The 15,812-nt window shown below is 39.8% G+C and overlaps 1 protein-coding gene and 1 pseudogene across 2 annotated transcripts; both read right to left on the minus strand.

The window, feature by feature from the left end:
• Positions 1 to 2,304: 2,304 nt before the first annotated feature.
• On the minus strand, positions 2,305 to 6,071 carry LOC149980490 (uncharacterized; annotated as a pseudogene). The gene is made up of 2 exons (XR_016483962.1): positions 5,350 to 6,071; positions 2,305 to 4,485 (listed from the first exon to the last, which is right to left on the minus strand). The product of XR_016483962.1 is annotated as an uncharacterized LOC149980490 (transcript).
• Positions 6,072 to 6,528: 457 nt separating this feature from the next.
• LOC149980491 (uncharacterized) lies at positions 6,529 to 10,382 on the minus strand. Its single transcript, XM_090188078.1, has 2 exons — positions 9,856 to 10,382; positions 6,529 to 9,053 (listed from the first exon to the last, which is right to left on the minus strand). Exons 1-2 carry the CDS (start codon positions 10,121 to 10,123, stop codon positions 8,530 to 8,532), a joined length of 792 nt encoding a protein of 263 aa, XP_090044204.1. The 5' UTR covers positions 10,124 to 10,382; the 3' UTR covers positions 6,529 to 8,529.
• Positions 10,383 to 15,812: the final 5,430 nt, after the last annotated feature.

Consider the following 15,812-nt stretch of genomic DNA (forward strand, 5'->3'; position numbering starts at 1 on the left):
AAGCCGACGCTTGACATTGCCCATATTGATCTTAGGTTTGTATGCAGCTGCTCGGCCGTGGAAACCCATTTCAGGAAGCTCCTGACAAACAGTTTATTGTGCTGATGTTGCTTCCAGAGGCAGTTTGGATCTCGTTAGTGAGTGTTGCAACCAAGTACAGGCGATTTTTACACGTTACACTCTTCAGCACTCGGCGGTCCTGTTCTGTGAGCTTGTGTGGCCCACTACTTCTTGGCTGAGCCGTTGTTGGTCCCAGATGTTTCCACTTCACAATAACAGTACTTACAGTCGACCAGGCAGCTCCAGCAGGGCAGGAATTTGACAAACTGACTTGTTGGAAAGGTGCCATCCTATGACGGTGCCACATTGAATGTTACTGAAAGCTCTTCAGTAAGGCCATTCTACTGCCAATGTTTGTCTATGGAGATTGCATGGCTGTGTGCTTAAATTTAAACACCTGTCAGCAACTGGTGTGGCTGAAATGGCCCAATCTACTAATTTGAAGGGGTGTCCACATACTATTGTATATATAGTGTATTCACCCAGCTGTCTGGTCCAGGAGAATATCACCTGTGATGCTGTCTGGTCCAGGAGAATATCACCTGTGATGCTGTCTGGTCCAGGAGAATACCACCTGTGATGCTGTTTGGTCCAGGATAATATCACCTGTGATGCTGTCTGGTCCAGGAGAATACCACCTGTGATGCTGTTTGGTCCAGGAGAATATCACCTGTGATGCTGTCTGGTCCAGGAGAATATCACCTATGATGCTGTCTGGTCCAGGAGAATACCGCCTGTGATGCTGTCTGGTCCAGGAGAATATCACCTGTGATGCTGTCTGGTCCAGGAGAATATCACCTCTCACAATATTGGGACGGCAGGGTAGATTCATGAAGTGGAGTGATGATGTTATGTAAGGATCAGACTGTATAGGCTATATTACATGTATATAGTGTATTATTGGGGCAGCAGGGTAGTGGTTAGAATGTTATGTAAGGATCAGACTGTATAGGCTATATTACATGTATTTAGTGTATTATTGGGGCAGCAGGGTAGCCTAGTGGTTAGAATGTTATGTAAGGATCAGACTGTATAGGCTATATTACATGTAATTAGTGTATTATTGGGGCAGCAGGGTAGCCTAGTGGTTAGAATGTTATGTAAGGATCAGACTGTATAGGCTATATTACATGTATTTAGTGTATTATTGGGGCAGCAGGGTAGTGGTTAGAATGTTATGTAAGGATCAGACTGTATAGGCTATATTACATGTATTTAGTGTATTATTGGGGCAGCAGCCTAGTGGTTAGAATGTTATGTAAGGATCAGACTGTATAGGCTATATTACATGTATTTAGTGTATTATTGGGGCAGCAGGGTAGCCTAGTGGTTAGAATGTTATGTAAGGATCAGACTGTATAGGCTATATTACATGTATTTAGTGTATTATTGGGGCAGCAGGGTAGTGGTTAGAATGTTATGTAAGGATCAGACTGTATAGGCTATATTACATGTATTTAGTGTATTATTGGGGCAGCAGGGTAGTGGTTAGAAAGTTATGTGAGGATCAGACTGTATAGGCTATATTACATGTGTTTAGTGTAGTATTGGGTCAGCAGGGTAGTGGTTAGAATGTTATGTGAGGATCAGACTGTATAGGCTATATTACATGTGTTTAGTGTAGTATTGGGGCAGCAGGGTAGCCTAGTGGTTAGAATGTTATGTAAGGATCAGACTGTATAGGCTATATTACATGTATTTAGTGTATTATTGGGGCAGCAGGGTAGCCTAGTGGTTAGAATGTTATGTAAGGATCAGACTGTATAGGCTATATTACATGTATTTAGTGTATTATTGGGGCAGCAGGGTAGCCTAGTGGTTAGAATGTTATGTAAGGATCAGACTGTATAGGCTATATTACATGTATTTAGTGTATTATTGGGGCAGCAGGGTAGCCTAGTGGTTAGAATGTTATGTAAGGATCAGACTGTATAAAAGCCAAGTACTAAGAATGAAGAGTCAGTTCTTCCATGGAATTGTTCAGCTTTGTTACTGTTTGTAATAAAGTCTAGTTGAATTCACAGGTTCTGGTTTGGTGAAATAGTTGATTCAATATTTTCAACAACAGTCAATGTGTCTAAACTGCACGAACATTGAAATTAAGTTGTTTTCAAGTCGTTATTAACAACAACCTGAAAATAAATATTTACAACCTTCAACTAAAACCAAACGTATATTGGACGTTGGGTATCGTCTTCTTTTCAACGTCTTTTCAATGACATTTAGCTTGGTGGTACAGCCCAATGTCAAAACACAGCTTTAATGTGTCCAAATGAATAACCAATATGCAGAAACCATTTGTGATACTGAAAACCTCAACATAAAATGTACCATCTGCACAAACATCTGCAACAATAATCATCTTACTGAAACAAGCACCTTTTAAAATGCACCAGCACCAGAAACACTGTTGTTCTGACAAGTAGCAATAAATCACTGATATCAATTAGGGGGGAAATCAGGTTGTTGGTGCTGTTGAAACTAACACGACTAAAAACACATGGAAATGGGAGATATATTTTACCTCCCTGGTTAGAGGACAAATCAGGTTGTAGGTGCTGTTGAAACTAACACAACTAAAAACACATGGAAATGGGAGATATATTTTACCTCCCTGGTTAGAGGACAAATCAGGTTGTTGGTGCTGTTGAAACTAACACAACTAAAAACACATGGAAATGGGAGATATATTTTACCTCCCTGGTTAGAGGACAAATCAGATTGTTGGTGCTGTTGAAACTAACACAACTAAAAACACATGGAAATGGGAGATATATTTTACCTCCCTGGTTAGAGGACAACCTGCAGAAGACAGTCAGCTACATTTTGGAGAGATGCATTTACATTTAGGGGTTGATAAACAAAGGAACGCAAAACACTTATTTTTCATCCCTCATCGATATCATGTTGAAATCATTTGTGTGAGAGTGGGGAGATGAGTTTGTCCTGTTAAAACTAACAGCTCAAAAACCACACGGAATCTGGGAACAATGTGTACATCACTGGTTAGAGGACAACTTGTAGAAAACATCTAGCTACATTTTGATTCCAGTGGGTCACCAATGCTGTAAGTGTAACACAGCTCTTTTTGTGTTAGTCACTTTCTGTTATATCATATAAATAGCACTCTTTCAATTCAGAGCCTGGATTTTCCCCCTGAGGCTAATATCCATATCATGCAGAAATCAATTGAACAGGGGGCAAACGTTTATTGTTCTACATTGTGACATCATTAAAATACTCCTACTACAATGTTAAAACATTCTACATTGTGCCATCATTAAAATACTCCTTCTACAATGTTAAAACATTCTACATTGTGACATCATTAAAATACTCCTTCTACAATGTTAAAACATTCTACATTGTGACATCATTAAAATACTCCTACTACAATGTTAAAACATTCTACATTGTGACATCATTAAAATACTCCTTCTACAATGTTAAAACATTCTACATTGTGACATCATTAAAATACTCCTTCTACAATGTTTAAACATTCTACATTGTGACATTAATTCATTGATATCATGAAACAACTCCATCATTAATGTATTTTCTGATGTTTGATCAGAGATCTGTTATCAGAGTATCTCTTGTCACATTGACCACAGCTATGAGGTTTCTCTCCTGGGTGTGTTCTCTGGTGTATAATCAGATGGCTGGATGTAGTAAAATTCTTCCCACATTGTTCACAGCTATAAGGTTTCTCTCCTGTGTGTGTTCTCTGGTGTATAATCAGATGGCTGGATGTAGTAAAATTCTTCCCACATTGTTCACAACTATAAGGTTTCTCTCCTGTGTGTGTTCTCTGGTGTGATACCAGGTTGCTTGACTGAGTAAAACTCTTCCCACATTGATAACAGCTGTAAGGTTTCTCTCCTGTGTGTGTTCTCTGGTGAGATAACAGGCTGCTTGACTGAGTAAAACTCTTCCCACATTGATAACAGCTGTAAGGTTTCTCTCCTGTGTGTGTTCTCTGGTGAGATAACAGGCTGCTTGACTGAGTAAAACTCTTCCCACATTGATCACAGCTATACGATTTCTCTCCTGTGTGTGTTCTCTGGTGTATAATCCGATGGCTAGATGTAGTAAAACTCTTCCCACATTGATCACAGCTATACGATTTCTCTCCTGTGTGTGTTCTCTGGTGTATAATCCGATGGCTAGATGTAGTAAAACTCTTCCCACATTGATCACAGCTATAAGGTTTCTCTCCAGTGTGAATTCTCATGTGTACTTTTAGTGAATTTGATCTTAAGTAACTCTTCCCACAGTCAGAGCAGCAGTGAGGTTTCTTCCCTGTTGGTCTCCACTGGTGATTCTTGAGGTGATATGATCTGGAGGGACTCTTCCCTGCCTCGTCAGCTTCATGATGTTGTTGAGGCTCCCCAGAGGATCCACGATAGTCACATCTCTCTCCTGTGTGAACAACAAGTCAGACAGATGGTTAAAGGCCCACAACAGCAGAAATCCACTGTAAAAGGTGATGACAACAGCGTAGCCATGATGTTGTACAACAATTGACGTCTGTAATGAATGTTACAATGATTTGACAATTGTCTTAAGACAGTCAAGTGAGCAACAATAGTCATATTTTGTCTTGTTTTCACATTAGTAGTAACATCGATGATTGTCGGCTATAAATAAGTTATTACAGTTGCTGAACCCCTAAGCAGTGTGCCAGACAACCTTTGGTCATCAATATAGGCCCCTTTCTGTGTTTGCTAAAATAGGTGCACGAGGGAAATGAATTGAATGTGAGAGTGGTTACATTTATCCAGCCCCCATCCCTCAGCTGTTTACCAAACCAAGTCTCAGGGCAGGCATTTTGTTGCCGTTTAAATCCTAGGTTGTCCCTTTAAAAAAGCCAAATCAAATCGATCAACCAATCTGCAGATCAAACAATAACAAAGATGTCATTCCACCACTGTTTTGGTAATAAGATGATGGATGGGTCTAGAGAAATGTAACTACTCCCAAATTCATAGACAGACCTACGGATGCAAGGACTGACCATCCATGAAATCAACATGATAGTTTTAACCATGTTGAGGCTCTACAGTGTTGATTCACATTGTTTCTAAACATTGGAGTAAAAAAATCTTATTTGGCAACCTGATGGGGTACAACAGTTGAACTAAGCTCATGAGGTATGTGTTATATTCTTCAAGAATCAATGGCTATAAATAATATAAATGTAGCAATTACATATTTCCCCTTTAACACCACACATCAGTTCAACAACTGCAGAGTTTGTGCCTCTGTTTTTAAGACAGTACTTACTAGTGTTAATCACGGCCCGGTTTCTCAAAACCATCTTACGGCTGAGTTCACCGTTAAAACCATAGGATGCCTTAAGATGCGTTGGGGAAACCGGGCCCAGATATCCAGTTTCCTCCTCTTCGTCCTCCTCCTCCTTTTTCGATGTGACAGTCATCTCCCCCTCCTCCTCTTCGTCCTCCTCCTCCTCTTTCACTCCAAAAACTGCATCCTCCTCTCTCCGCTTCCTCTTCTTTTACTGTAGCATCCTCCTCCTCTTTCACTCTGAACGAGACTTCCTTTTCTTCCACTGAAACGTCTTTCTCTTCTTCTTTCACGGTAACAGCCTCACCCTCTACTTGTTTTTGTATTGTAACATCCTTCTCTTCCTCCTCCTCTTTCAGGAGAACTTCTTTCTCCGTCCAGAAGACCTCTTCTTCTTTAGCAGGAGGAGAGTAACTTAGTGAACTCATGGTCGGAGATGTTCGCTAGCTAGCATTAGCAACTAGCCTAGTTCTAAGCTAATTTAGCAAACCAGCTAGCTGACAAACAACGTAATTATATCATTAAATGGGCCAACACGTACATACGACAGAAGTGTGTTTAATACACAGCGACTAACATACACCAAAACAGTGTAAAGAGAGTGAATGTTGTAGCTATGTTTGCTATAAAGCTACCGAGGTGTCTAACTGTTGTTGTTGAAGGAGCGTCCCGTCCACTAGATTATACGTCACACTGGCAGCGTCGCCTGAACCTAAAAGACGCACATCGCCATCTGCTGACTGGAGTGGCAACGCAGTTGAGGAACCAAAAGTTTATTTTTCATTTATTTCATTAAAGTTGATTATCATATTAAGTCGTTCAAAGAGAAGCATGTGTTGATTGATTCGTGTTTAATGAGTGATAATTTAAAACAAACTCTAGACCCACTACATATTTACATTGAACCATAGTTCTGACATGGATCATTTAGACCCACTACATATTTACATTGAACCATAGTTCTGACATGGATCATTTTGAACTGAGGCATATCTTTTATCACAGCCAAAATGTGGTTCATTCAATTCATCCAATTTTTCATGACTTGTCAATCAACTTGTTCTTAATACATCTAAATCCTGGTTTAGTGTTTCTGTATCAATAAGGACTTTTAACAAATTAAAATCCTTTGGAGTCATTTTGACTCCATCCAAAATCACCTTTGATAAATAGGACGTTTATTTCAAATCAAAATCACATTTTATTGGTCACATACACGTGTTTAGCAAATGTTATTGCAGGTGTAGCAAAATGCTTGTGTTTCTAGCTCCGACACTGCAGTAATATCTAACAAGTAATATCTAATATTTCACAACATATACCCAATACACACAAATCTAAGTATTTGAATGTAGGTTTCTCTGTAGACATGATCCATCCCACCAGAGGGTGGAGGGGCACCTGTATCAGTGGTTTTGACCAGATAGACACCTGCAGACACACAGTATAGTGCCTCCCATGTTCTCTCCTAAGATTGGACTTTCTATACCACGTATCACCTGACTGTGTACAAAACTGCCAATGATAGAAACCTCTTCCAGTGGTATACAGTGTATTCATTAAGTATTCAGACCCCTTCACTTATTCCACATTTAGTTACATTACAGCTTCATTCTAAAATGTAATATGTTTTTCCCCTCATCAACCGACACACAAAACCCCATAATAACAAAACAAAAACAGGTTTGACATTTTTGCAAATGTCTTTACTTAAGTATTCAGACCCTTTGCTATGAGACTCAATATTGAGCTCAGACATCCTGATTCCATTGATCATCCTTGAGATGTTTCTACAACTTGATTGGAGTCCACCTGTGGTAAATTCAATTCATTAGACATGATTTGGAAATGTAGACAGCTGTCTATATATGTCAGAGCAAAAACCAAGCCATGAGGTCAAAGGAATTGTCCGTAGAGCTCTGAGACAGGATTGTGTCGAGGCACAGCTCTGTGGAAAGGTACAAAAAATGTCTGTAGCATTGACGGTCCCCATGAACACAATGGCCGCCATCATTCTTAAATGGAAGAAGTTTGGAACCACCAATACTCTTTCTAGAGCTGGCCACCCGGCCAAACTGAGACATCGGGGGAGAAGGGCCTTGGTCAAGGAGGTGAACAAGAACCCGATGTTCACTCTGACAGAGCTCCAGATTTCCTCTGTGGAGACGGGAGAACCTTCCAGAAGGACAACCATCTCTGCAGCACTCCACCAATCAGGCCTTAATGTAGCAGTGATTAAATTGTCAACATTTATTTCAATGGACAATTATGTGAACTGTTCTGTGAAATGTGTTGGTTAGAGATGAATTGCAGGAGCTTGCAGGGATTTGTAGGCATGTTGTCTACTTTGATGCTAATTAGCATTTTCGAATCTGAGAGTAGAGAGAGACATCCTCATTAGTTCCTGCCAAGGCAGCAGCTACTCTTCCTGGGGTTTATTATGGATCCCCATTAGTTCCTGCCAAGGCAGCAGCTACTCTTCCTGGGGTTTATTATGGATCCCCATTAGTTCCTGCCATGGCAGCATCTACTCTTCCTGGGGTTTAATATGGATCCCCATTAGTTCCTGCCAAGGCAGCAGCTACTCTTCCTGGGGTTTATTATGGATCCCCATTAGTTCCTGCCAAGGCAGCAGCTACTCTTCCTGGGGTTTATTGTGGATCCCCATTAGTTCCTGCCAAGGCAGCAGCTACTCTTCCTGGGATCCAGCTAAAATAAAGGCAGTCATACCATTTTAAAAACATGACAATAAATTGACAACACACTGTGTCCTCAGTCACCTTGTCCCAGAGAGGTTTACATGGTTATCAAAACATCACACCAGGGTGAGTCTAAACAAAACACAGCCCTGTGGGGAAAATGAATGGAACCATCTCCCTGTTTGACCTCTAGTTGTTATGGATATTATGACTCTACAGAGACACACAGTGGACCTGTCAAAATATGTTCCATTGATAAATCACACTTTATTTAACCTCAATGTCATCTTGTGTTTACATGGCATTGTAGATTTTAGCTGTATATAGTATGTATCTTGGATGTTTTCAGTGTGTTTTTAACTCTTTGAGACAATGGATTAATCACAATTAAAAATAGTGCACTAACATTATACGAAGTGAACTCAAGTCTGACAGCCCAAACAAACACACACATTCTCAGTCAAAAACACAAGTCAGAACACAGCCTCTCGATTCTCTCATGTGTTTTCAGGTTCTCTGACTGGGAAAATGTCTTTCCACAATGAGAGCAGTGGTATGTCTTCTCCTCCTGTGTATTTGTATGTATTCTTTCATGCTCTTTCAGGTACCTTAACCGGGTAAATCTCTCTCCACACTGGGAGCAGCGGTACATCTTCTTACCTGTGTGTGTCCTCTCATGCTTGTTCAGGTTTCCTACCTGGCCAAAACTCTTTCCACAATGGGAACATTGGAAAAGCTTTTCCCCTGTGTGTCCCCTCTCATGCGTTTGCAGGCTCCCTAACTGGGTAAACGTCATTCCACATTGGGAACAGTGGTATGGCTTCTCTCCAGTGTGTATTCTCTTATGTGTTCTCAGGCTCCCTAACTGAGTAAAGCGCTTTCCACACTGGGAGCAGTGATGTCGTCCTGCTGGTTTGGACGTCTTGGGGTCTGGTTTCCCTGAAGGACTCTTCCTGCTGTCAGAAGGAGAGTCTGGTCTCTCTCCTGTCAAAGACAAACAGATGATTTAATTAAACAGAGACCTGAATGAAACCTCCACATGATAAAACTTCCTATGATGTTTAATCTAGACTAGATCCCTCAATCACCTGAAGTCAGTTTTCACAAGTGTTATTAAAGCCACTACAAAATGCAGGTCTCTGTGTGGTTCTTAGTCAGAGAGGCCTATAGAATGGTCTAGAATGTCATTGTATGTTGTAGCGTTTACACCAGTCCAGCCTACGCTTGACACTCTAGCAATGATAAAGTACTTTATGATAACGCGAAAATTAAATAAACGATTTGGTATCATTTTTATTATGGAAGATTGAATAAGTGTGCTTCAAACGGTTTGCTTGTAATGATTTGTAGCCATCGTCTCGACAACCTGTGCATGAGAGTCCATTCAACTCAGTTTCCCTACCTGAAAAAAACCGACATTCCGTAAAGTGTATTCGCGCTCGCAAATTCAGGAAGAAACCGAAGAGCAGATGGCCTGACCGCGTTTTGCGACTGTCGGCTCACTTGACCGCAGTCAACGGTGGGCTGGAAATCGCCTCCAGTTTAATACAGTGGAATTGCAGTATTGAATGAAGGCAAGTCCATTCCGTGAGACATTTAAGTTGTGATTTTGGGTGCAAATCCATTAAAGTTTTGTTGTTGGCCAGCTTCTTGATGGTATTCACATCTTACAGTGTAGCTTTATCAATTCCTACATTAAAAAACGGCATTTAAGCTCAGAACTAGAGTAGAATGTCGTTTTAAAACCTCGTATCAGTTCAACAACTATTTTCAAGACAGGACTTACTGGTGTTACTCAGATCTTCTGTCTCCTCCTCTTCTTCCCTCTCCTCGTCCTTCAATATGACAGTTATCTCTCCTTCATTCACTCCAAAAAAAGTATAATCGTTTTCTTCCTCTTCTTTCTGTGTAACAGCCTCACCCTCTACTTCTTCGTTTACTGTGACATCCTCCTCTTCATTCTCCTCTTTCACGACAACGTTCAGCCAAATACCTTCTTTCTCCTTCCAGCAGACCTCTTTTTTAGCAGGAGGGCAGCAGCTTGCTGAGCTCATGGTCGGGGATGTTAGCCAGCTAACCTAGCTAGTTAGTGACTAGCCTAGTGATAGGCTCATTTATCAAGCCAGCTACCGTTACCTGACTAAACGGAAATATGACATGAAATGGGGAAACTAGTTAAAAGACAGAATTATGTTCCAAATACAGAAGTAAATATATACCGAAGCAGTCTGAAAAGCTTGAACGTTTCCGCTAGGAAGCTACCGAGGTGGCTGACGAGATGTTGTTGAAGAATCGTCCCGTCCACTACATTATACGTCACTCTGATAGCGTCGCCTGAAAAACGCATATCGCCATCTGTTGACTGGAGTGGTTAACGCAGATAAATGTTTATTTTATTTCCAGACAAAAAGTGCATTTTTACATTTCTTTCATTAAATAATAATATAATAGTCAGACAACTGCAGATGTGTAATAAGTATGAATTTAAAACCTACTTCCACATTCTACCAACTCAACAGATGTTTCTACTACAGTGAATATTAACCAATGAGGTGGGTCTTTCCACATTCTACCAACCCAACAGATGTTTCTACAGGGAATATTAAACAATGAGGTGGGTCTTTCCACATTCTACCAACCCAGCAGATGTTTCTACTACAGGGAATATTAACCAATGAGGAGGGTCTTTCCACATTCTACCAACTCAACAGATGTTTCTACTACAGTGAATATTAACCAATGAGGTGGGTCTTTCCACATTCTACCAACTCAACAGATGTTTCTACTACAGTGAATATTAACCAATGAGGTGGGTCTTTCCACATTCTACCAACTCAACAGATGTTTCTACTACAGTGAATATTAACCAATGAGGTGGGTCTTTCCACATTCTACCAACTCAACAGATGTTTCTACTACAGTGAATATTAACCAATGAGGTGGGTCTTTCCACATTCTACCAACCCAACAGATGTTTCTACTACAGGGAATATTAACCAATGAGGTGGGTCTTTCCACATTCTACCAACTCAACAGATGTTTCTACTACAGTGAATATTAACCAATGAGGTGGGTCTTTCCACATTCTACCAACCCAACAGATGTTTCTACTACAGGGAATATTAACCAATGAGGTGGGTCTTTCCACATTCTACCAACCCTACAGATGTTCCTACTACCGGGAATATTAACCAATGAGGTGGGTCTTTCCACATTCTACCAACCCAACAGATGTTTATACTATGAACACTTTCAGGTTAATTGAAGTTAAATTCCCCAAAAGCCTAAACAGGTTTGGTCATTATCAGGTATTGGAGCGTTGAAAGATGATGCACAACAACGGTTTCTTCCACGAAACCACGACAACAATAACCACCGCGGTCAAAATAACTGTCAAGTTATTCTCCATCGAAACGACTACCGCTACAATCGACCTGTTCGCAACACATGGGTATTGGATCTAACCTCATTGATCTATCAGTAAGATATGTTTACATGGGTATTGGATCTAACCTCATTGATCTGTCAGTAAGATATGTTTACATGGGTATTGGATCTAACCTCATTGATCTGTCAGTAAGATATGTTTACATGGGTATTGGATCTAACCTCATCGATCTGCCAGTAAGCTATGTTTACATGGGTATTGGATCTAACCTCATTGATCTATCAGTAAGCTATGTTTACATGGGTATTGGATCTAACCTCATTGATCTGTCAGTAAGCTATGTTTACATGGGTATTGGAACTAACCTCATTGATCTGTCAGTAAGCTGTTTACATGGGTATTGGGATCTGACCTCATTGATCTATCAGTAAGCTATGTTTACATGGGTATTGGATCTAACCTCATTGATCTGTCAGTAAGCTATGTTTACATGGGTATTGGGATCTCAGCTATAGTCTAATCCATCAAAGGAGTCCTACCAGCTAGCAGTGTAACGAACCTTGTAGGAAAGTACTACGTGGCTCTGGTGGAAGATCAGACATCACCACCATTTGACTGATGTTGGGGGCGTGTCTTGGATTCTTTAAAACCTCTTAATTAAAGAGGCTGCGAATTTTTGCAGCTTTTTGTTAAAAATCGCGCAAAATTTCAACGTCCTGATACTCATGCCAGGAATATAGTATATGCATATGATTAGTATGTGTGGATAGAAAACACTCCGAAGTCTCTAAAACTGGTTAAATCATGTCTGTGACTATAACAGAACGTGTGTAGGAGGCAAAATCCCAAGGAAAACTGTTCACAAAAAAACACAAAAAATATCCCTCCGCCAGTCTGTATTGTCTATGGCAAGGGAAAATAGATAGCGTCCAGTTTACAATGCCTACAGCTTCCACACGATGTTGCCAGTACTGGCGATTGAGTTGAAGTTTATCCTTGGTGAGATGAGGAATAGGCACTTCCTGTCTTCGGGTACAATTGTGGCTGGTATTGGAGTGGCCATCACAAAGCCCTGACCACAATCGTATAGAACATTTGTGGGCAGAACTGAGAAGAGAATTTTTACTAGGATTAAATGCCAGGAATTGTGATGAGATGAAATGTATTTGGCGAAGGTGTATGTAAACTTTGGACTTCAACTGTAGGTACCGTTACTGTGTTAAAAACAGAGGCAGTTGTGGGACTGATGTGTGTGGTGTTAAAGGGGAAATCTGACATTTGTTTCTAAACATTGGAGTAAAAAAAGAATGACAGCTTTGTTATTGTTTCAACTGCAGATTGGTTGTTTGTTGTGTGGCTTTTTTAAAGGGGCAACCTGGGTTTTAAACAGAAACAAAATGGCAGCCCAGAGACCTGAGCTGTGTTGGAATACTCATACTAACTGTACTATTTGTGACGTACATTGAGTTTGTAGTTTGCTTATTGGTCGTAGTATGATATAGTTGGTTTAGCCAAAAGTTCCCTGGTATGCAAGCATTTCTAAACTTTTATTCACTTTTATGGGGTATTGTGATGTCATTATGGGGTACTGTGATGTCATTATGGGGTATTGTTATGTCATTATGGGGTATTGTGATGTCATTATGGGGTATTGTGATGTCATTATGGGATATTGTGATGTCATTATGGGGTATTGTGATGTCATTATGGGGTATTGTCTGAAGATGGATAATAAATAAAAAAATGTCATCCATTTTAGAATAGTAGCCAAAGAACATTTTACTGGTTGAAGTCGTTTTTAAATATAAAGTAGTACATTTTTGACAAAAACAAACATTATATTAATCAGGACATTCAAATGAACCTTACAATTATAATCCAAAGTAGTGTGAAATGCACTCATAAGCAACCTGGAAATGGAGGCTATATCTGCTGTCAGCCTATGAGAAGTCCCCTGAGTTTTCCCCCACGGGGGTGAATTAGTGAATAGACACAGAGATTAATGTGAGGTTCCTTGAGTAGCATCCTGATCTTGCACTGATAGTGTGTTGTCATATTCAGAATACATCGTGGAAAAACTACAATCTCTGCTCACCTTTTTGCTCCAGGCAGATATACAACATCCATAACTAGTGGTTTCTGCATTAGAAGGGAGGGGTTTCTGCATTAGAAGGGAGGGGTTTCTGCATTAGAAGGGAGTGGTTTCTGCATTAGAAGGGAGGGGTTTCTGCATTAGAAGGGAGGGGTTTCTGCATTAGAAGGGAGGGGTTTCTGCATTAGAAGGGAGGGGTTTCTGCATTAGAAGTGAGGGGTTTCTGCATTAGAAGGGAGGGGTTTCTGCATTAGAAGGGAGGGGTTTCTGCATTAGAAGGGAGGGGTTTCTGCATTAGAAGGGAGGGGTTTCTGCATTAGAAGGGAGGGGTTTCTGCATTAGAAGGGAGGGGTTTCTGCAACCAAATTGCATGTGCATCGCCCTTGTTGCAATTTTAGCAAACACAGAAAGGGGCCTATATAGAAGACCAAAAGTAATCTGGCACACTGCTTAGGATGTCAACCACTTTTACTTTTTTCTAGCCTAAAATCATTGATGTTACTACTAATGTGAAAACAAGACTAAATATGACTATTGTTGCTCACTTGACTGTCTTAAGACAATTCTCAAGTAATTTTAACATTCTTACAGACGTCAATTGTTGTACAACATCATGACTACGCTGTTGGCATCACATTTTACAGTGGATTTCTGCTGTTGTGGGCCTTTAACCATCTGTCTGACTTGTTGTTTACACAGGACAGAGACGTGACTATTGTGGATCCTCTGGGGAGCCTCAACATCATGATGCTAACGAGGCAGAGAAGAGTCTCTCCAGTTTATATCACCTCAAGAATCACCAGCAGGGAATACATCTCATTGCTTCTCAGACCGTGGGAAAGGTTGCAAATCTTCATCAGAATTTAAAATACACCAGCGAGTACACACAGGAGAGAAATCTCACCACTGTTTTGATTGTGGGAAGAGTTACTTAAGATCAGAATCACTAAAAGTACACATGAGAATTCACACTGGAGAGAAACCTTATATAGCTGTGATCAATGTGGGAAGAATTTTACTCACTCAAGCTGCCTGATAGTACATCCGAGAGCACACAAGGGAGAGAAACCATACCACTGCTCTGACTGCGGAAAGAGTTGTTAGTTGAACAGATTTGAAATCACACCAGAAAATACACACAGTAGAGAAACCTTATAACTGTACTCAATGTGGGAAGAGGTTTAATCACTCAAGCAGGCTGATAGTACATCTGAGAGCACACACAGGAGTGAAACCTTATAGCTGTGATCAATGTGGGAATAGTTTTGTTACATCTAGCCATCTGACTATACACCAGAGAACACACACAGGAGAGAAATCTCATAGCTGGGATCAATGTGACAAGAGATGCTCTGATAAAAGATCTCTGATCAAACATCAGAAAATACATACATGAAGTAGTTGTTTCATGATATCAATGAAATGTCACAATGTAGAATGTTTTAACGTTGTAGTAGGGGTATTTTAATGATGTCACAGTGTAGAATGCTTTAACATTGTAGTAGGAGTATTTTAATGATGTCACAATGTAGAATGTTTTAACATTGTAGTAGGTGTATTTTAATGATGTCACAATGTAGAATGTTTTAACATTGTAGTAGGAGTATTTTAATGATGTCACAATGTAGAATGTTTTAACATTGTAGAAGGAGTATTTTAATGATGTCACAATGTAGAATGTTGTAACATTGTAGTGGGAGTATTTTAATGATGTCACAATGTAGAATGTTTTAACATTGTAGTAGGAGTATTTTAATGATGTCACAATGTAGAATGTTTTAACATTGTAGTAGGAGTATTTTAATGATGTCACAATGTAGAATGTTTTAACATTGTAGTAGGAGTATTTTAATGATGTCACAATGTAGAATGTTTTAACATTGTAGTAGGAGTATTTTAATGATGTCACAATGTAGAATGTTTTAACATTGTAGTAGGAGTATTTTAATGATGTCACAATGTAGAATGTTTTAACATTGTAGTAGGAGTACAAAGGATTTTAATTTGTTAAAAGTCCATATTGATACAGAAACACTAAACCAGGATTTAGATGTATTAAGAACAAGCTGATTGACAAAGTCATGAAAAATGGAATAAACCACATTTTGGCTGTGATAAAAGACATGCCTCTGGGGTCAAAACAATCCATGTCAGAACTATGGTTCAATGTAAATATGTAGTGGGTCAAAATGATCCATGTCAGAACTATGGTTCAATGTAAATATGTAGTGGGTCTAAATGATCCATGTCAGAACTATGGTTC

The sequence above is a fragment of the Oncorhynchus mykiss genome, chromosome 10 (assembly GCF_057628025.1).
Source record: "Oncorhynchus mykiss isolate SJ-2025 chromosome 10, ASM5762802v1, whole genome shotgun sequence".
Lineage (NCBI taxonomy): Eukaryota > Metazoa > Chordata > Actinopteri > Salmoniformes > Salmonidae > Oncorhynchus > Oncorhynchus mykiss.

Excerpts from the sequence above, each read along its gene's own strand:
- LOC149980491 (XM_090188078.1), bottom strand. The coding sequence starts at position 10,123 with ATGAGCTCAGCAAGCTGCTGCCCTCCTGCTAAAAAAGAGGTCTGCTGG. Across the intron at positions 9,054-9,855 it reads AGAAGATCTGAGTAACACCA|GAGAGAGACCAGACTCTCCT; the intron begins GTAAGTCCTGTC and ends TGTCTTTGACAG.